Genomic DNA, 22,795 nt, shown 5'->3' with positions numbered 1-22,795 from the left:
AATCAACAGAGCTACATGCATAACCAAGAAAATTACATTTGGAAAGTATCTAGAGACAGATTACTTTATCAGATCTTGCTTGAATTAAGACTAGAGATTATTCTTCTAAATGAACAGGCCTGAAATAAACTTATTTAACTCCCTGGGTTTCATTAAAATGTCTTCTAATTTACACTGGGGTAATGAGGGGAGAATGAGGGTAGCATAATTTCAATAATGTTTATACTTAGGCTTAATTTCCTTTAAATAGTACAAAGCATCCTCTCAAAGTTTTCAAAATGATGTCAGTGTGAGTCTATGGGGTATGATGTTACAATGTTGGAATGAAATTATGTCACTGCAAATCTATGAAAGCAATATTGTAAGTAACGAACCAAAGCTATACTAATGTGTTAAAAAATTGTGAAAACAATCTGAATGGAATAAACAACTTTGAATAAAATTAAGATATTACAGACCAGAAATTATTCATCTAAGACTGCAATCATCCGTCTTGACTATAGATCCAAATATATATATATATATTCAGATACGGAGCCAAATCTAGTCAAGTGCAATCTGTAGTGTATTACCTAAATTCAAATCCACCGTAGTTCAAGTGACTGCAGCTTGCATGGAAGTCTTTGGGCCAAATTTGGTCAGAGTATAAATAATACTGGAAATTACACACCAGGTACAACAACTGGAGAAGAGTGCAAATGGTTGGAGAATTTAAACTAGCACATTAAGTGGACAAAATTTACTCCTGATATAATGTGAAAGCAGGAAATCCACATCTGGTCACTCTCCCAGCTTCTGAAAACAGTCATCCAAATGCAAATCAGAGGTGACTGAATTGCACTGATGAGGGTAGCATAAGCACAAATTAACATATGACAACACGGCTGCACGATATTTCACTATTACCAACTTTTCTTACTCCACCTTTTTCCTTTCTTTCTGGGATTAGATTAGCACTCGCAGTCATCTTCAATCAAATTTCTAATGTATTTGAAACTAAAATGGGTTTACTCTGAAATTATAGTGCCATAGAGAAATGAAGGATCTGCATTTCAACTTACAAAATGTATGAATTTTACATATTGATTTTGACTATTTCATTTCACACGCCTAACTACTTTGTCACAGTCATTACACCCATTTTTGGACCTCCTTACCAGCACCCCATATATAGCCTTACACTATTACTCCATCAATACTGAACAGAGCTGAGCATACAAATTACAGTAATTTCAGTTCTCAGGAACATTAACAAATCTTTCTAATGTTCTAAACTGTACACATATGAATCATCTGAGGGGTTTTTTAAATCAGGCATTTCTTTTAAAACAGTTTAGCCCAAAGTGAAATTCAGCTGAAATCACAGTCTCATCTAGTTTGATGTGTAATGTTGAGTTTTTAATTGTTTTGACACAAGACAATATATTTTACGTGGACATGAAACTGCCAAGATTCACTAGTTTGGTAAATTTGGGTGATAAAAGAGAAAATACTGATGTTTTTGTTCTCCTCAGCCCTACTTTGACAGCACATCTGATACTAACTTTGTGCCTAATCCTTACTTTTCCACGGGACGGATCCAGGAAAAAATCATGGTAATACTATCACTTCTGTTCTGCAGAATTCCAAGTTTATCTTTGGAATGTGTTCTAGGACAGTTTACTGTACTGTATTTTCATGACACTCGTGAGTGTCTGACCAGGTGCCAAGCCCTGAAATCTGTTTAAGGGCTGTGAGTGCTACCAAAAAAAGCCACTTCCTTGGTGTGGAAGTTAAGATAAAGAACCGATGGGGTCAAGGGGAGAAGAAATCAGACTTAAACAGTGCACAGATTTTTCATGTAGTGCTCTTTTTCTTTGGGATATTTAATAAATTTAGGACTCTGATAACTCTCTTGACACAGGAATGAATTATTTAAAGTTAGTATTAGTAATTTAGTTTAGTTTTGATAGCTGCCAGCTGTAACCTGACGGCACTTAGATTTAGTCACATGGAAATCCCCTGTTGTATATATTCTAGTATGTTGGATCTCTTTACACTCATCAGTTTTATATCTTTCCGCAAATACCAGAAGAAAGATCTTTTTAGGTTCTGGCAAAGATCTTGGAATGGGAAAATGCGCTAGTTGCCAAAAAGGCACTGATTACTGTAACAGAGTAGCCTGGAGTTTCTATCCTTTCCCTTTTAATATGTAAACTTGTTTCTGATTTAGAACCGACTCTCCTGGCAAAGGTGTTTTCTTCAGTGCTAGTTTGTGTATAGCTAGACTATCTGTGACTCTGTTGTCTCAGAGTACACAAACCAGTTTTCACTACTCGGAAGCACAAATACATTTTATACCATTTAGTCCTACATGGCAGGAGATAGAGCAGGTACACACAGTAGGGACAGAAACAGTACTTCTATTGCATGTACGCTTTTTAACCATGATTTCAATAGCAGGAACTATCGAAAACTCCTCAAAAAAAAAAAGAAAAAAAAAAGAGGTCTTTCTAACAAAAGGAAGAACTACCTTTGGACAAACCCGGTATGCAAGGATCAAGTACGCAAGGATGCTTGTATACTTCAATACTTCATCCTTCGACTTAATTTCCTTCAGAGAAGTGCTTTTTGCTTACTGTCAGCATACCAGATTTTCCTTTGATAAGGCTCCAACAGAAAATTTAATGAATGTTTACAAGATGACCTTACACAATGATGACATTTATTTGTATGACTGGGGGGGGGGGGCAGTTTTGGAGTTTGGTTTTTTTCTTTTTTTCCATTAAGGTGATCAGGTGATGTTCCAGTGAAGCCTGAAAAAGCTATGGAAACATTCTTGGCTGAAATGCCTTCTCAAATATTCTCTCTCTTTCATTGCTGCTACATCTGAACTGTGAGGTAGAAAGCACTTCCTATGTTCCACGTCTGTATGGTGTGCCCTGGCCACATCTTAATCCATGAGAAAGCAAGACTTTTTTTTTAACCTTATCTCTCCTCTTACTTTCAGGTTTCCACAGAAGAGAAGCCACAACAGCTCTAGCTGCACACTCAATCTGGGCATTCAAGAAACCTCGTGTGTCCAAAATTACATCTATTTCGTAACCTAAACATAGTCAGAGCTGACTAGAAGGAACTACTGTTGCAGTTCCTAAAAATCTTAGTTGAATCTACAGGTCTGTTAAATCCCTAAAGCCTTATTATGATCCCTTAGTCCATCCACAGTGACTAAATTATTATTAAATATATATATATATGTAATCTAAGCATGAAGCATGACAATTCTTGACTTCTTGAAATCACATACTGAAATGCTACAAATGTAACATATTGAACTTAACCAGCGAAAGTGAATGAGTGCATCCTTTCAAATGAGATGCTAAAGGCCAGTCTTCATGCCCAGAGTCCTGAAAAGAAATCCATTGCAACTGCATGACGAGTTAGATACAGTTACTAAGCCATATCTGCTTGAAAGGAGATCCTGGTGGCATGTACCTTATGAAGAAATCAGGTCTTACTTCAAGGGTACTGTTTGTGAGAAATCAGTTTCCCAACTGGCACTGGGGAGATTAATTTCTACTGAATCCTTGTGCACTGATCTTTGTCTTCACAGTGCCTCACATCATATGCTATTTTAATTGCTTCTTTTCACTATAGTGTATATGTTCTGCAAAACAGTTTGACTAGGTTAGAAAGTAGCATATAGACATAAATATTTCCAATTCAGAGCCAAACCAGAAAAAATTTAATCAACATTCCCTTCTTACGTTTACAATATTTAAAGGGCACTGTTCTTCCTTTTAATTCTCCCTGGGTGTCTAACAAACACCCAGATAATATATATCCCAAAACGGCAAGAAAAGCAGATAGAATGTCACTGTCCTTGAATATTGTAAGATATTTTAAAAGGTATATTGAAGTGAAGGAGAGAAAAAGAATAAAAATCAAAACATGCAATTTCACAGATTGCTCTTCAAGGTGGGAATTTGGCAGGGTCAGATGACACCCAGAGGAGGGGGCTGCACTCAGGTCAGTCCGTGCATTTAGGTGACCAGCTTATGTGTACAAGTAGAAGGTCAGCTAGCCGGAACTTGCTTGAAGCCATAGGCATCTTTTGGAGCAGTTCGAGCAGTAAGTATGTCTTTAGGATAGGTAACGAGCTATTTCTCAGAAGGAAAATATCTCAGCTTGGGAGACTGGGGGAATAACTAAAAATCAATGGTAAACATTGGAGAAAGAGTAGTGAATTTCTAGCACCAAGAAAAGGCAGGAGAGTATTTCTGGGTTTGAACTGATTTGTCTTCTTATCTTTTATCTTACAAAGTTCACAGCTGGCCCTCCAGACTTCACTGCCACCAAAGTCCAGCACAGAATGGAAACACAGAACCACCCAGCTGACACAGGAATTATACCTGGGAGCATGTATAAGTGTGCACACGGTAAGTGAAGCTGCAGTCTGACATGCAGGGTCTGCCTTATGCTTTAATCTGAACTGCAGCCGTTGTCCAGTAAATCAAACCATCAGCTGGATACTACTGCTCTTTGATGCATTTTGAGCTGACATCATATAAATTTTAGCGAGAGGACGATGGTTTCACACAAAGAAGAGTTTGGCATTTGTGTGTTTGTATGCACGTGTGGGTGTGTGCACACACACACATATACCTCTCACATAAAATATGCAAAGTACACTGTGGCCAGGTAATATGGTGTATAAAGCAAACGAGAGTTCCTAAATGCAAACATATGTATTTAGGTGGTAGGTCAACTGGTTCATAAAATATTTTCATAACATTTTTTTCCACTTCTGTATTATGACTAAAGCCAAAAAATCTTGTGTTGTAAAAGAAAGCTTCTTCAGACTGGAGAATCTATTAAGCTAGTTTTAGCTTTCATTCTAAAAATACTTTGCTTTTAAAACAGTTTTTGTTATTATCTTAATCTTGAAAGTGGAAACTAATTGTTAGGATAAGACTGTTAGTTTTAACTTCTTACCTGGTCATGGATAACCCCAAGCAGTAGCTCTAGACAGAGACAAAGCTACAGAGACCTTCTGCTTGGACTAGCACTGCTAATGCTAAGCACCAGTTCTGAGAAATTCTTCCCATGTTATTTTCTGCTCAAAACATCTAAGCAGGTATTATGATTTTTAACAGCTAAGAAACCCGAATGAATTCCTCTTGTGAAGATGACAGTGTAAAAATGTAATGATTTGTATTTTCACGTCAACATCATTTTTCATCATCGGTATAGTCTTATTTTTGTATTGGACTCTTTACTTCAGTATTAGCAAAATAGGGATATTATGTAACAATTCCTGAAGTATTAAATGTCAATACATTAATATTCACTAGAATCTGCAAAAAATTACTTGATGGCTCTAAGCCAAATACAGCCAGACTCTTGGCTTCACAGAAGAACTCATTGACCAACCTTTTATACAGAAATAGATACATTGCCAGACCTGGATCAAACGCTTGATCTCCACATTTCCTACAGCAAAGATTTTATACCACAGACACCATATTACACAGTATAAAGCTTTAAGCTTGAAGGCATCTCATCTGGCTTAACCCTCAGGCCAGCTTTTTGGACAAAATTGAAACCACAGCAGAGAAAAGACAGAGGAGTTAAAAAAGCAGTATCGCAAGCCTAGTCAGTATGTTAAGGACATTTTGCAACGCTTTTCACTAGCTGAAAGAAGGGATCTGGATGCTTAGCACATTTAACAAAAGGTCTTTCCCCTACTGTTCTATACATACTCAGGTACTCCTAACCCACTGGCAGCTTACTTATCCTCACTGGCTTTTTTTGTACTGATGGGATTTGCTGAAGCACTGAGAACCAACTTAACTACACAGAGATTTTTTCTTTTTTCTGCACTGCTTGCAAGAAAATCAGGGCTAGGTCAAGACTGAATACTTAAATTACAATATCTGATTTAAAAAACATCGAAACCAACCAAACAAACAAACAACCCCCCTCCCCTTTGCTATTACTTTTCCTCAGTTGGAAAATGTGTTCTAAAATTAGGCCAGTAAGACAATAACCCTAAGAAAATTAGCTGCATTATACCTGAATGTGTAAGATAACAAAACACAATTATCAATACATACAGATCAGGCTTTCATTGACTCCTTCAAAATCAGGGCTTATGCTCAGAGTCATCTTACGTAGGACTTTCTATAGCATCTTTTGCAAACACTATATTTAATTTAAATTAAAAAAAACCCCACCATTCTACCAAAGCAGACTAAAGAGAAGGAGGAAGACTTGAGAACAATGTACACTTTCAGCATGAAAGCGCCATGATATCATTCTTTGGCTTGCTCATATATATACTTTGAGAGACTGGGGCAGGGAGGAGGGAAGGAAACAGAAACAGGGTTCTTTGTACCCTTATGAAACGCCAAATGACTCTTTCTCCCTCTTGCCCCTCAGTAAATCACGGGGAAGTCGTTAAGTAACATGAACCAAGAAATTAGCACAAACAGCATAGTCATTTCTGAAAACCTGGTTTAACTAAAACGCCAGCCTGTCATTTTACCTGATTTATGTGACTCCGGTTAGAAGGTTTTACGCAGAATTCTGAATGCCACTGTGGTTCTACACCTTAGACACAACAGAATATTGATATTTAAAATACATACTTTTTGCAAAGAAGGTTTTTTTAGGCCAGCCAGGATTATCCTTATGTTCTTGTAATAGATGTTTGTGTTTTACATGTATACAGAGAAGGAATCATAATAGTAACAATGCCTTGACATCAGGAGGTGTGGAGGTGCATGTGTTTTTTTTAGCTCAAGCTGTAAACTGGCTTGGAGTTTACCTTTAGGCATTAATTTTACTTTCCACTCGTAGATCCCATTGGCTTTCACTACCTTTTTTGTGCATTCGAACAAGGAACAGACTGGAAATATATTTGATGGAACATAGAAAATGGACACTGTTCTAATCATGCCAAAAGAGAGAAATTGACCTTATTTACAAGTGGAAATGATAACCTGTTGGCATTTAACAGGCTGCTGTACCAGCCAGGAACACTTAGGCAGCCCAAAGTCAACGTATTGCACTTTTTAATTTTTGCTATGCTTTCCCATGTACAGCAAAATTAGATTAGGCAATTAAAGATGGTCTAATCAATGTTTGGTTAGAAAAATCCACTGATGCATTATGAGTTTTGCAACAAGTTTAGTGAATATCTGTTTTGGTTTCCACATTGAAAATTCTTCCCAGAACAGAAAAAGAACCATGTTAAAAAGCTAAACAAAACAGTTTGAAAATTTTATACTAACAAAAAGGGAAAATGGGAGTTGCTTTTGTTCACTTGATGTTTACATTTGCCTAACTAAAACATTCCAGTTGTATATTACCTTCTCTACTTCCTTGATAAATCTCAGCCAGCTAGCAGAGTACTGGACCAGGAATACTGATAATCCTGACGGATTTATGCTGGATTTTACTTTTTCCCCCCACATAAGAATCTTTTGTAGACTCACTTTTTCCATGCTTTCAATATTGAATTTTACTGATCTATGCTGAAGTTGTAAAATTTTTAAATGTGTTATTCCTTTGTTCTAATTTCAGTTTACCTGCCTGCTGGTCCTTACATCATAACACTGTGGGATCTCAACAACATCCATCTTAACGTGTTGAAAAGTACTTACTAACCTAGAATGACAAGGAAAAAGGAAATAGCAATAAAAGTAGTTGTGAAAGACTTTGTTGTGGACTCTGGCCAGCTTATGGTCCACCTGACTTTTGAGTATCCAGGGAACCAAGTGATTCCTTTCAGTTGTGTGTGCAACCTTACGAAGGGTCAGCTTCATCCAACCGCTACTCTTCACGACTGTTTCACTAAGATACTCCTTTCTGGGATTTAAAACAAGATTTAAATACATGGAGGACAGGACCCAAACCAAAGCCAGGAAACAGAATATGAAAACATCAGTAGTTTTTATAAAACTGTCTAAAAGGAAGCATTATGAATTAGGTCCTCAGCAAGTCAGTCAGGTTCCACAGAAACATTGGCTGCTTTTGTTTGGTGTTTAAAAAAAATAAAATAAAATCTTTTCCAATACAATGAAGATGGATGAAGAAATGAAACAACACAGATCATTGTCCTGATGATCAGATGATAAAAATAAAATGACGTGGCAGCAAGATAAACTTAGGAAGTTTTTGATTGGGAAACTTTTTAGGTTAGAAATTTTAAAATCCTGTCATATAGTTAAAAGAATTCAGTTTACTTTTCAAAACAATATTCAAATATTATGATCAACTACAGTGTTTGAAACTAAGTGAGCTATATTAGTTTAACTGGTTGGGTAACAGCCTAGCTAATGGCAAAATGTTTCCCAGGCCCAATACTGAAAAAGAAACCTGAGCTGTAAAAATAACTACTACAATTTAAACGTTTTTGAATGTGTTCCCTTGAAGGAAACAAGGAGAGATTTTGGAACCTGAAGTGATACCGTATACCGTATCAGTTAAGTTGAGCTCAAATGTCTTCCATGGAAAGCAATGTGTTAGAGCAAAATGGTATCAAAGTGTTAAAAATCTGTGTCGGTTTAAAAAAAAAAAAAATTATAATAGACACTCTCATTTTGTGACTTAGCTGGGTCATCTTTAAGCGATCTATTAATATGCTCCATGTGAAATAACACTAACAGAAGGGGGCCAGGAAGCTGTCAGTTGCTAAGCTGAAAGGCCCTGGCGACATGTCACGTCTTTGGGCCTCCCTGCCACACCAGAACCATCTGCAGCAAGCACACTTATTTAAATACATTGTTGCTCTAATGGAAAGATTCCAAATTGTGTCTGGGATCAAGGCTGAAATTCAGATGTGTAGAGAACAAGTATTATATCTCTATCTCATTCAAAAGAAAAAAGACAAATTAAAAATTCACGGAAAGGAAAGGTTTCAGATTGGGGGCTGCTGGGGCAGAACACAGATAAGGTAGAAACCAGTTCCTTTACATGAAGCACAGGTAGTCTAACAGATGTAAAACTTTGAGACTGAGGCACAAAACCACTTCCTTTATATTTAGAAAGTCTTTGTGATTGTTAAATCTTCCTTCAAATGAGACAGGAATTTATTATGGCTATGCATTTGCCGGATAGTTATAAACACATCTCCTTATGAATAAATAATTACTGTTAAATACAATAACGTTCACGTGAAGTTAAGATGGTCAAAAGTTTAAGACGATACGAGAAAAGCCAGACTGTCAAAGGCTCTAGGTAGTAAATACAGCAGAGGAAGCAGCTCCTTTTCCCTATCTGTATTGTGATAGAGTTTAAAAGAAGATCTTAATGCAAATTAAAAAATTACTTAATGTTATTTCAGCATTGTTTACAAAAGCAATCACAACCTAATAACTAACACTAAATGGCATGTTTAAGGCAATGGTTCTGGCTCTCTTTTGACTTTTTAAAAGTGCAAATAGGGCTGCATCTAGTTGGGTAGACAAAAGGCATATCTTTGACTGCAAAACCTAAAATGACCTAATCAGTTCTGATTTCAGCATGTATTTATCTAAATAGAGTGTTCATAACAACTAAAGCATTTCGGCATCTGTTGCCATGATTGAAATACTAACTTGATAAAATAATACAATTTTAATTATCTGGTATGGTGGGGTTTTTTTGGTTGTTTGGGTTGTTTTTTAAACCTTAAGGTAAATCAATTTCTGGTGAGTTGAAAACAAGGCATGATAGCACACCACAAAGCAGTCTGAATCAACTGATGCTGATCTATGACTTGAGTAACAATCTATATCTGGTCTTCAGTTTAATAGTTGCTGTTTTTTGGAAAATACCCTTCAGATAAATAGTTGAGCCTGGGATCTCCAGAGTTTACTAATGTTTGCCAAAGAAATTTTTTGCTGTATTTAATGCTTCCTTACAGCAACAGATTATTCTTGTTTTGCTCTGAGTTTCAAAAATTAATGACAAAAAAAGAGCAGAAGAGATGCTCCTAACCTTCTATTAAAACATGCACAGCATTATTTAAAAAGTTAGATCAGTTTTACATTTATTAGGTCTTAATGAGATTTGCAAAACAAACTGATGTTAAAAAAAATAGTTTAAAAAATGTTTTAGAAATGTGCGCATTCACCATTTTTAAAATCAACATATATGGGAAAATTTGTTTTCATATATAGCCATCCCTCAATGAAATAGTTCATTACTACAAGACAATCACAAGAAATCACTTCTGGAGTTCTGTTGTTTTCAGAAGAGGATAAATAATAGCATTGGGTATATATTTTAACAGAACTTCATATCTAGTTTTAACTCCAAATTCCACATTTGGAGAAGCTAGAAGTTTTATCCCTCGGCTTTTGTGGGCTACCACTGACTTCAGTGTTTGTCTACCAACTTACATCTGTCTCTAAGTTGGCACTTACTTTGTAGCATTCATGTGATAATAAATAAACATTTCATCAAGGCAAAAAGGCAGTAATTATAGCCTTTTTAATATTCCATTGCTAAAGGAGTAAAACTACGCGGAAAATAATTTCTGTGAAAATTCATTATTTGATGCACAAAGCATATAAGCAGACTTGGACTCAAAAAATGCTACTTCTAATTCCAAGAAGAAATTAAACAAAACCACAGAAAATAAAGTCAGGTTCAAATGTTGACCTTGGTTGAGCATGTGCAATTTCTGTTGATGAAGGAGCCATGGAAGCATAATTTTGGTCCCATGTGAACTGGGGTAGTCATTTGCTGCAACTATTTCCATTTGTGACATACAAAGAGGTCATACATTCAAGAAGCAGAGACAGTAACTGATACAGTCTAGTCTAGGGTCTGAAAGTTACCCATGGAGAACTAGTAAAACCTATATTTTAACCTGTTCATGTATTTTGATCATAAACTAAATTTTATATATATTCAGCATAAACAGCTTGAATGGGCAAGTTGTCATTATATAAGAACAAAACATACAATCAAATTTGAGTGCACATAACCTTAAAACCTCTTTCCTTAATTTTCTCTTACTGTAAGCAAGAACATTTGCCAACCCGTTTTTTGAATGATTAATTTAAAATAGCAAATGAAATTTAAAATATGAAGTAAAAATAACTATTAATACCATGCTAAATTAACAGTAAATTACGTTTCAAAGGAAAATTTTATTACATTGTAGTTACATAAAATCTAAAAATCTGCACTTAAAAAGCATTGTTCAATATATCCTAGAAGTATCATTTCTATGCTATTGCATATATAAGATAGATACACTGAATTTATCATGACATTTCATAGTCTTTGGCTCCTAGACAGATTAATAAATAATTCAAGGATATAACTGTTACGGATAAATGTCTCATTGTTTTATCCAGTCTCTCCCATGAGAGTTTATTCTTGATTGATAAATACTTTTTTTGGTTTTTGAAAAAGAAATCAATTCCTATTGACTCACACAGATGCAGCTGAAGTTTTGTTTTGTTTTTTTTTCTTTTAAAGTTGGAACATAACATCTCAAGATAGAACCTTAAGAAATCAATGTAAAAAAAAAAATCCCCATAGTTTAGAACAAAGAATATCTCAAATTGATAGTTTACTTTTTAAATTTTCAATCTAAGAGATAAATAACATAAAATACCATGTAATTCTGTAAGTTGATTAACAATCCAGTTAATCAACATAACGGAAATAGAGAGGAATTGCTTGTTCTTCTCCACTGAAAGAACCCTGTAGGCATCAAACCTAGGCGAGATGAATGCAACCCTCCGATTCTAAAAAACAATATTCCTTTTTTAAGAGAACAAAAAACAAAAATAAAAACTCAGCTTCCCCCTGTCTCTTTAGGAAGAGTGGGCATCTCACAACTTCTGCTAGAAAAAAAACCATCCTATCTAGTGGAAAAGACTGGTTGATAAATTCATTAGTATGCACATCATGAATACTCTCATTAAAAGACAATGTTCTATATTTCAAAGTGATAAAGAGGATTTGGAAATAGAGCATTCACTACTTTTCTACTGGTGAGAATTAGAAGGCAGCACAGAGGAAAAACTCATCAATAAACACGTGGGATAAAATCCCGCTGCCTTTGTTTATGGCAAAAAGTACTTTACACACATCTTGCATGTTGCCACAGAGGTGCGATGGAGCTTCAAAATAAAATAGAGTAGACATAGTTTTTGGTGAACAACGTGAATGCATACAAAGTGTAACTGGATGCAACAGGAGGAAAAACCATTTCAGGTTTCAGACCCGTTATTTCAGGAATGGAAAGGCCAAACCACATTGTATTAAATAGTTAAAAAGCCTACATACCATTTTTGTCAAATCATGGCCAATTCAGTTCTACGTAGAACCATCACTCCTGAGTCAAGATATAAAGTCCAGTTGGAAATTCCCATGTAAGCTACGAGTTCTTTAAGAATACTACCCTAAAGCTAAAGAATACTGCAATAGATAATCAATGTACTTTTATGCCTGAATCCTAAATGTTCAATGAGAATCTCCGATGAACAGTGCAGAAACTTCAGTTTACTGATGCCACCACATAAGCCTCATTTATTGTCATTTCTCTAGATGGTAGCATGAGTTATGTCTATACTGTAAAAGTATACTGTACACAAAGTATATGACAACAAAGAATCAGGGTTTTTTTTTCCTTTTAATTAGCATTGTATACTAATTATCTAAAGCTTCAGTGAAGACTACTAACTTTAATTCACTCCATAAAATATTGCAGCAGCATCTTATAAAAGATAGATGTGCTTACGTTGACTGTGTTAAATATTATTCATGTTACTGTCATACAAGAGCTTTTCACCTCATCAAGGAAGAAGTTTAAAGAAGAATATGGAAAGCTCAGTGCTATCCTTCTTAAAGAGCAACACCACAAATAGCTGCATCTCCAGTTCTAATGCATCAGGCTTACTAGTTCCAACCTGTGAGCATTAACTGCTGTCTCATCGTTAATGTAAAAAGTATTAATGTCTAGTGAGTGTTAAATGGATTCTTACAAAATGATTAATCTATTACACAGAACTGCAACAAGAAAATAACTGAACAAAAAGGAAATACTTTCCCCTATTAACATTTTCAGTATAAACTTATGGGACCCAATCTGTGGTTCTCAACAATAAACTATAAAGGCTTTTTCATTTTGCAAATTCTTGTCTGTAGACTAATGGTGGAGTGGATTAGCAGTCTATCTGTGCTCTTAGATATGCAGATGCTGATCCAGTACCTTTCATATAAAAGGAGTTGGAGGAGCAGGAAAAAAAAAAAAAGGTGGAGGGGGAGCAAACAGGAGGGGAGTTCTATAATTTGGTCTATTTTTGTATTCTCAGCATTCTAGGGGAAAAAAAAAGCCTGAAATAATGAGATCTATAATACATAACATATTTATCTAGCTTTGTTACTCATCTTTATTTACCTTTAAAGTATTGAGAAATTTTTTGTATAATTAGTCACCACACAGAAAACACTGCTGATACTGGTGTGCAGGGCAATTTTACCCTGGCACATTCCTGCCAGAGAGGAAACTCTGGCACCCACGGAGGTCTCGCTTTGCCATCTTCAGCTCTTGCAGGCACTGGCTGCATTAAGAGCACACCAAAGGCTTCCTAAGCCTGAATCACATCGCTAAGGAAGTCAGCTGAATTTTTGGGTGGTGCTTTTAAAGATATTACACATATAGCTTCAGAATACCTTACCCTGACCTCCTGTTCTGAGCCACCTCCCGAGGGAGATTTCTCTTTCCACTGAATACAGGGAACCTAATATTGTTATAACTTCGACTCTAGGAGCCTAAATTATAAATACCGTGGCAGGAAATTACTGCAGGTGTATTAGTCATTTCAAGAACTAGAATGTGACACTTCTTGAAGATGCATTACATCTTAGAAAAGCACAATATGATTTGCTAAAGATTTTTCAAACATCCAAGTGGAGTTCTCATTGTGCAATATTGCATAGAGGAGGACACTGGGAATTAAAGACGACACAATATTTAATTGTCCACAGAAGGAGGTCACTAAGGCAAACAGGTCTAAGCTAGTGAGAAAAACTGCTGAGCTATTGCATAGCCTGAATCAGAATATTGCATCAGAGATACATTCTGTCAAAACCTTTTCAGCCAAGATTAACAAGAACACCATTTGGGTGAAAGTAAAAAGGAGTAACTCCATCACTTTTCCATTAAATTAACAGCTAAGAATTTGACTTACGCAGCTTTTTTGTAAAGTAGTTTACAATGAATCCTTTCAAAGCATTTTTGCTCACAATATGCATTCCAAACTATCCCCAACACACACAAGTTCTAGACACTCAATTACCATGAATGGCCACACAAAAGAAGCATGTCAAGGAAAAAAATAGGAAATTAAATCAAGAGAGGGGAAAAAAAGATTATTTCATTTCTAGTACATTATGGGTTTGGCTAACCCTCAGTGAAAGTCTGTCAACCATCTAACTAGAAATGTCAAGTCTTCACAGAAACAGATAGCGGAACCGTAGCTGCTCTTGTGTCCAGCGCAAACACAGCATCATCAAGCACAAAGCAAACAGAGAGCTGTCCATGGGCTGCTGGCTCCACGAAGGCTGCTAGGCCTGAATAAGAAAGGCTCAAGGCAGGAAGGGGGGAAAAAAAATAAAGAAAAAAAGGGAGGAGCAGCAGAGAAAGTGTAACTATGAGAACAAGCAAGCTGTAACTTAAGTTGGGGGAGGGCAGGGGTCTGCCTGATGTCACTCAACAGATTAATGGCAGAGTAAAGAAGAAAACGGGTTTCCTGACTGTCCTATAGGCAGCACTGGACTCCAGTCCCCCTGCTGACATGTTCAATATCACTGTTTGTCCAAGAGCTTTTGAGTCTCATGGACTGAATTTTGTCAGCCCTTTAAGGACTTTTTTTTAAAACAAAAAACAAAACCTGAGAATGTTGAGAAGAATTCCACCTTCACTAGCACAAGTAAGACCAAAATGTGCCAACTACTCTGTGAGTATAAAGCAGTTGGAGAGGAATTGGCACATAGTAAAAAAGTGTCCAGCCACCCACTGCTGGAAGGTCTCCAAAAACACCTTACATCTGGGACATAAATTAGGGCTGGACTTTAGACATGCCTTTCCCTGCATCTTTAGCAGTCTAGAGTTGAGAATTAGTATGTTTGTCTATAAGCATGAGGAGACTGAGATTAGAAGCCCAAAGAAGAGGCCAATGACTGTCACTGTCCTGAGGCCCGAGATGTGTTTTCAGAATTTACTCGCAAGATGACTCCCAGGCATCCCACTACATGTCCTTTGGAGTTAGTTCAATTAAAACTCCTGATTTGCCTATGTTTTTGACATTTTAAATATCCCTGAAAGGTATTTGATATGGATAAAGCTCTAAGGAAGGAATTTCAGTGCTAAAAAGGTAAACTACTTTGTAGACTAGAAGCAAACAGGCCTGGGAAAAGCAGAACAACTGTTAAAATCCTTGGAATAAGGAAGACAATAAAAGCCAGGTAAATGATGCTGAAGAAGAAACAAAACACAGAAGCAAACGAAGCAAAAGCTATGAGTATGACGTACATATTTGGATTGGAAAAGCAGAAGACGACATTTGAGTCTTGAGAACTGTGTAATCAATCTGCTTTCCATTTTTCCTTATTTCCAGTTCTTGGATGGTATATCATCCCTACCTGGATGGTTTGGAGTAAAGCGTGCTTCCATATTTATACATGAGTACATTTTTCTCACCAGGAAGAAGCAATAGCATACACCAGACTGCAGAGTGGTTTTATATATATACACATATATATTACACACACATATACACACACACATTTTAATAGTGAATCCCAAAACCAAGTTTCTACACAGGTGCTGTAGCAGGCAAATAATGCCTTTCATTTCCTGGGATTTAGCGGAAGCTAGTATTAAACAAACATTTTATTATTACTACAGCAAAATAATGCTAAGTGATATTAATGATTAAAAGTACAAGGTCAAAAAGTATAAGAGCAATCACATGCTTACCATCTGATCTGCAAGGTAGAGAACACCTATAAGTTATAGGAAAAACGATAGGCTTTAAAGCCAGGATCCATTATATCATCTAATCTGACTCCAGTTGCACAAAGAAATAATTTTTCCATTGTGCAGAACTCAACGATTTGAATGTTATTATGGGTACAGACCAACAGGACAGATCTTTCTGAGAGAAGCTTGCTAGTTTGTGGAAAGTGGACATCCATATGCATATACAATGTAATAAACACAAGATGACTTGAAATAAGAATATTTGCCACTGAAATCATTAAAAAAAATTACCTTTTTTTTAAGGCCTGACTAACATTTCTTACTGTAAAAAAATCTCTGTTAATCTAAATAACTCCTTTACTGCCTTCTGCAAGGCACTGTAAGCACTTCAAACTCTGTGACTCTTTTCCAAGTTACAAAACATGTGTTTCTGCAAGGTAAGTTTTCATGACTTGTTATTCTTTATTTTTAAAAATAGGCTTATTAATTCAGTTCTGCTTTGAAAGATTAAGGCTTGTTCCCTAAACCACTTCACAGCATAACGGTAGGATCTAAGAGTGAATAGGCAAATAATTGATTGTATCTGGCACACATACAGAGATCACACTAATTCTAAATCAAAGTTTCAGTTTTAAATAAGCTAGTAATGTCATTTATTTCAAGTTATTAACATCATCCATTATTGTAAAACATGTCTTCCATCATTTTTGTGGAAGTGGATTTTAGACTTTCATTCCTATATCACAGGAAGGAAAAAGAATTCACGAGCAGATAAATTTTTATTGAAAATAAATTTTTAGCATCTAAGCCACCACAGCATTATGGTAATCATGTTCAATTTATGCATTACGGAACTACTTCATGCGTATGGAACTACTTTTGTGACACGCATTTTTATCAGCAGACTTAAGTATCTTACTGTTTTCACAGATTGTCATCATTTCCATTACTTTATGGATTTCCATGGTTTATTTTCATCTCAAATTTAAACATTTTTCCATGTTGGGGGGGGGGGGGGAGGAATCTTTATTCAAGTAATTTTAATGCGACCATTACCTTAAGAAGTTACTATGATACGAGAGAAATTTTGAAGGACTGTCCCCTCTGTGTTTTGCTACATATTCCAAAGGTTTTTTTCCTTAAAATTACTTTAGATTTATGTGTGTAATTTTTTGTGTGATTTTTGCATTAATTCTATGTTCTGCCCGGTTTTATTTTTCTTTGCTGTTCCTTTTTCACTTGTTTCATAAACAGATATAAGTTAACAAAAAGAAGGACTTGGGCACTTTTTTTTTTTTTAACAGAACTTGTAGAACTAGAATAAAACAAATTGGTTATGGATATAATATTATTAAATAATTTCTGAAAAAAAAATAATCTTAATCATCAATTAATGGGTGTTAACTCCACTTTAAACTTAGCTCTTGTAATGTTTTATCACATGGCAGACTTGTAGCATCACTGAAACTATATAGGTTTTAAGTCCTATATAGGTTACTGGAGAAAGCTAAGAGACAGTAATGTGTATACTAAGCCAACTTAAACCAATGAAACTTTCGATCTCAATTCAACTGGAACATGCTGGGTTATAAACAAATGGCATAGGTTATAAACAAATGGCATATATCTGGCTGTGTCATGCTGTGTAAAGAACATACAACGTAGGAGGAACTACCTCAGCGGCATCAAATAGCATGCCAAATATCAACAAAATTAAAAGTCAGCTACACATCTCAAATGTGTTTTCTCACGAGTGTCCAAAGGATTCCAAAGAAAGGCTAATAAATCTACTTATGTACACAAGAAGAAGTAAAAACTTACTGTGATCCAGTGAAGCGTTCCAAAATGAGGTTCAAACCAACCAAAACCAAAAGACAACTGACTTTTAAAACCTAGGAATATAGACTTGCTCCCACTGAAGTTCATGGCAAGTTTCCATTGATATCAGCTTTGTAGGAATGATCTCTAATACTGCAGTTTAATGTCTAATCTATATTACTGTTATTTTTTGGCACAATTCAACTTGGAATGCAGTAGCGTGATATGAAAAGGGTGTTTTGTTTGCAACCTTGGAATGAAATCTGACTTGGACTAGATTGCACAATAAAGAAGCCAGCAAAAGGGAATTTGACACTCACCATTCTGGCAGAAAAACTTAAGTTTCTCAAAACTAGAAGATTAAAAATGCTTTGATATTCTTATTTGAAATTAAAATCAAAAGGAAGAAAACATAAGTGTTAAACTGTGCCAGATTACTGGAATCTTTGGTTAATGATCATTACCTTCTTCGAAGTCATTTGAAGCTAGTAATAAAGCTAGTACCTAAAAATACTACAGAATTAAAAAAAGTCTCACTGGCTACGAAAGAGAAAAGCTATTAATCCTTTATGCTAGCATGTTAAATCTCAAACTATCTGTGACAAATCCTGTATTTCTTCTTCTTTCTGAGCTATTACTGAATTAATTGGGAGATCTCCATCCCTATTCAGCACAGTACTTAAACATGTTCTCAACTTTATACACACGAGAAAACCTAAATCCTTATCTAAATTTGACTTCATTGTAAGTTAAGTCTAAGTTTATGACAGAACAAGCACTCTGGTGTTTTATTGAACTAGGAACTTGACTTCTACAGATGGGAAGGAGTCCCTCTGACTTCTTTTGTTCTCACAAGTGCTAAATCCTCAGTTTTATCACGTCACAGTGGTGTGCCTTTAGCAAAATAGGGATAACAGTTATTTGAGAGCAAGAGCTATCATTTTCTCAAGTCATTACTCAAGGATAGTAGATGTGGAGAGAAAAATAGAAAATGGAGAGAAGCATCGCATGAATCAGATTCTTAACCTACTACTACAGAATAATATGATTAGCATATTTTCATTATTATTACCATAAGCATATATAGAGAAGATTAAGAGGAGCAAAATTAAGTTAGGATAGTATATTTGTGCTAAATTCAGCCAGATACTAATGCTAGCAGATATTTATATTAACGATTAACTTTGTGCTACGGGAGTTAACATACTACGTACGAAGTCTGAAATGCAACACCGGGTTTGGAAATATCTGTTAATCAAATGAAGTACTACGGACATTAATGTTTTGCTCACCCTACTTTAGCAATGTGTCTTAGTCATGACTTGGCAATTCAACGACCATGAAGTCTTTGACCTGTTTCCTGACCCGTCAAATAGTATCAGTCAAAACAAAGTGGGAGAAAGGCTGTTTTAATGCAGTGGATGTTCTTTCAAACTAAACTGAGAGGAAGTCATCATCTCCATTTATGAAGACTTTTGGTTGCCATTGATCAAAGACAGAGCAAATTCAGTGACCTAAATTTAGAAGGATCTACCACATGCTAATAATTCCCTGGGTCAGTTAACCCACTGTAGTTTATTTATTCCCTGACAGCGTCATAAAAATGAGTCAGTGCTGGTTAATAAGAAAATATTTTCTGTTAATCCGTGATATCATTTGCAAAGTGGAAGGTAGCAGAGACTAGCAATTCACTACAAAATAAAAAAATAAAACCTTTACCCTAATAAAGAGGATCTTCTCTCCAACTCTGTATCTTCCTTGTGAAAGACGCTCCACACAGAACTTATTAGGGCATTTACAAGGTGGATCTTCAGAAATGTGTTTAACCTGAAAAACAAGGAAGTTATTAATAGAAACTGTTTAAAATAGCATGCGTAGCAAAACAGTCAAGAAGACAATTGCCATAACATGATATCACTAATATAAGTCTTCATTGATTATATTTTCTTAGTTTTTCTTAATATTTCTGTAATTCCATACTATGGTGCTTCCAATATCAAAAATAATTTTACAGCTGTGATGAGGTAAAAATAGATACAAGTGTCACACAGTTCAACATAAAACTTGCACTGTTTAACTGAAGTCAAACAGTTTGTTAATATAGTTCAGCATCAAACTTTTGTAGATGTGTTCTCAGTATTTTATGGCGAATCAGCTCAACTGTTAAAGTGCTAATATTGCTGACAGGCAAAATGAAGATGTCATAACGATGTATTTTCCCTTCTAAATAAATATAATAAATACAGAAGCATCTTGCTTATCAATAAAAGGCCCTGCCCAATACCTTCACTTGGCACTTTCAAATAGTGCACTAACACCTTAAAAAAAAAAAGGTATACAGAGAATACTTTGACATAATCACAAATGCATGTCAAGATGCTCCCCAGTATGGCTAACTACCCTTTGATGATCTCCACCTAAGGGTACCAGTGCAGTCAAGGGTAATTTAAAGGGGTCTCAAGAGTACTCTATCATTGCCAACAATAAGGTCTGAGAAAATACAGATGAAAACTACTTTCCTGCTTTTTATCAGCTGCATCAGCTCGACTTCAGCCTCTTGTGAAAACTTGGCCTAGCATGTGCTACCAAAGGCGTTAATGCTTAGTAAAAGTATATTTTGTACTCTTCAGTGATCTGAAAGTAGCACAGCCATCAATGTCAAAAGAGCAGATCTGGTTGAGAAACTCTTATTTGACATTCAAATTGCACTACTGCAGAGGAACAGCAATAACAAGTGCAGCATTTTCATATACTGCGGTTTTCTTGGATGAATGCTGACCTAGTATGGCAGTGTCAAACAACGCAAAATGCCAGAGGAACTTCCTAGAGGTTTTGTCCACTTCAAATAACATTCCAAAGACCTCGTCAAATCCAGTTTGTAAACCAAGGCCTGTAAAAACAGTCTGAGTTCCGGGAAAGGATATTCTCAGAATAGCTAACAAATTAAAGTCTTAAACTGTTTCAGAAAAAAAAAAAAAAATATCAGGGCAAAGCTACAGCACTCTGATAGGTGTTTTGGTTATCTCGAATAAATGAACAGGAAAGGCTTCTGAAGTACAAAAGTTTTTCAGATCTGCTTTTAGAATAAAGTTATAGTATGTTAAATAAACTGGAAAGAAACTAAAAGCTAACCAATTAGTGTTTCTACACTAGAATAGGGAGCAAAAATGCTTTTGAAACTAGCCCTGTTGACCAATTTAAAGGCTTTCCAATTATGTCTGAAGTTGTTCAACGTTATTATCTGAATAACTTTATTACTTTGTGGAATTTTTTTAATAATTACTCAGCTTTTTTTTTTTAAAGCGGGGCATGATATTTTTGTGAAAAATTTCATTTTAAAATAACACTTAGCAGATGAACTCTACATCTATTTTACACACACACACAAAGTGTTTCTCAAGTATCAGATGAGTTGTCCTCAGTTTGAATGTACAATCACTGAATTATTTTAAGATTAATTACTCCAGTGATTTTTATCAACATGGGTGAGTGTTAGCCTCCATTTCTGGAGAATGAAACTATTTAGATAGTCAGAGTACAATAGGAATAACTTATATGAAGTCAGTGGTTGATGACTTAAATCCAAATGCAGGTTGCTGAGGATGCAAAAGGTGCATTCCTGTATCTCTTGGAATGTGGTACCAAGACTGGGATCCTGCTTAGAGGACTAGTTGGCAATGGCCCTCTGAATGCTGCTCGATAATCAGTGATTTCTGACATAATAGCCTTCGGCATTTATCACCTCTGGAGACACTCTTGAAATTCAAAGCTGAAAATGGATAGTGTGAACTATGCCTTAATAGCTGCATCTACCAGGGTTCATCTAAGCAAGCAAAAACCCAGAGTAGCCAGACCTAAGAGGTTCAAGGTTGTTTTGAACTGTGTAAGCAAAATAGAGCCATCTTCGGCCTGTGGAAAATCAAAGCCAACAGATTTATACTGGTGTAAAACAGAGGATAACGAGACCTTCACTGCTGATCCTGCTATTGAGGCTTCCATTACCTTACTATCCCAAAGGACACAGAAGTATTATTGAGTGGAATTTGGAAATCAAATAAGGAAGCAGAGGGAAGAATTATATCCTATTTTATTTTGTGTCTGGACTATATGAGCACTGCTGCTATTTTATGGTGTGAGTGTCTGGGGCAGTGCGGGTCAGGAATCTAGCTGGATGAATTCCATTCTGTTTCTATCCCTACTGCTTTCTAAATTAAAGGAGGTGGTTGGAGACAACCTTCATACTCTCTGTTCTGTTCCTACAGGATACGCAGTCACCACCCTCCTTCTACCCACAACTGTTCTTTCTCAATTCTTTTGAAACATAAGTGAGTGCTTTTGCAAAGTTAAGGAAGAAATACAAAACGTAAAAAAATGTTAAATATAATTATTTGCATCAAATAGTACAAAGTATTTCAACAAAATGAACAAACATTATATTCCATCTGTTCTTTGTAACAAAAAAGTGGCCCATGGATTTTTCAAGAAGTGCTTTGTAACTCCCAGGTGGCACATCTACCTTGTAATATAGCCGTTACTATAGTAACTGCTTCTTTTTATAGAATATATTTCTACTTTTCAAGTTTAACCTCTTCATGGTCTCGAAATGTGTCCTTTTCATCTGATTCCAGCTGTTTCAAATGAACCCCTCTAGGGTTTGCAACAGAGAAATGAACACTGCAGTATAGTGCAAAGAGTTTAATGAAATTCAAAGCAAGATAGTTTCTTTGTAACAACACGGGAAAAAATGCTTGGTTGTTTACCATGTGAGAAACACGCAGAACAGCAGCATAAAAATTAGGCTGAGATAATTTAGCAGTGTTTGTTAACATTCTGTACAAGGCAGTATAGGCCAAATCTCGTAGTCCTGACTCAGTCCTTTCTCAGACAAAACACCAAGTGGGAGTCGATGAATAAGAAGTGAACAGAAAAAGAAAGCGGAATAATAAGAAGGGAACTTGGCCCTAAGTACAAAGCTAGGCTAAACTGCAGATCTCCTACACAGTG

At 35.8% G+C, this 22,795-nt stretch overlaps 1 protein-coding gene across 1 annotated transcript in view; it reads right to left on the bottom strand.

Annotated features, from left to right (window-relative positions):
* GAS2 (growth arrest specific 2) overlaps window positions 1-22,795 on the bottom strand; it is a 115,588-nt gene that overhangs the window by 21,951 nt on the left and 70,842 nt on the right. Inside the window, exon 9 of the mRNA XM_050898376.1 lies at window positions 19,511-19,618. Within this exon, the coding sequence (XP_050754333.1) occupies window positions 19,511-19,618 (108 nt within the window). The remainder of the gene's footprint in view (window positions 1-19,510; window positions 19,619-22,795) is intronic.

This window comes from Gymnogyps californianus, chromosome 5 (assembly GCF_018139145.2).
Source record: "Gymnogyps californianus isolate 813 chromosome 5, ASM1813914v2, whole genome shotgun sequence".
Classification (NCBI taxonomy): domain Eukaryota; kingdom Metazoa; phylum Chordata; class Aves; order Accipitriformes; family Cathartidae; genus Gymnogyps; species Gymnogyps californianus.
This window is presented reverse-complemented; position numbering and strand designations above follow the sequence as displayed.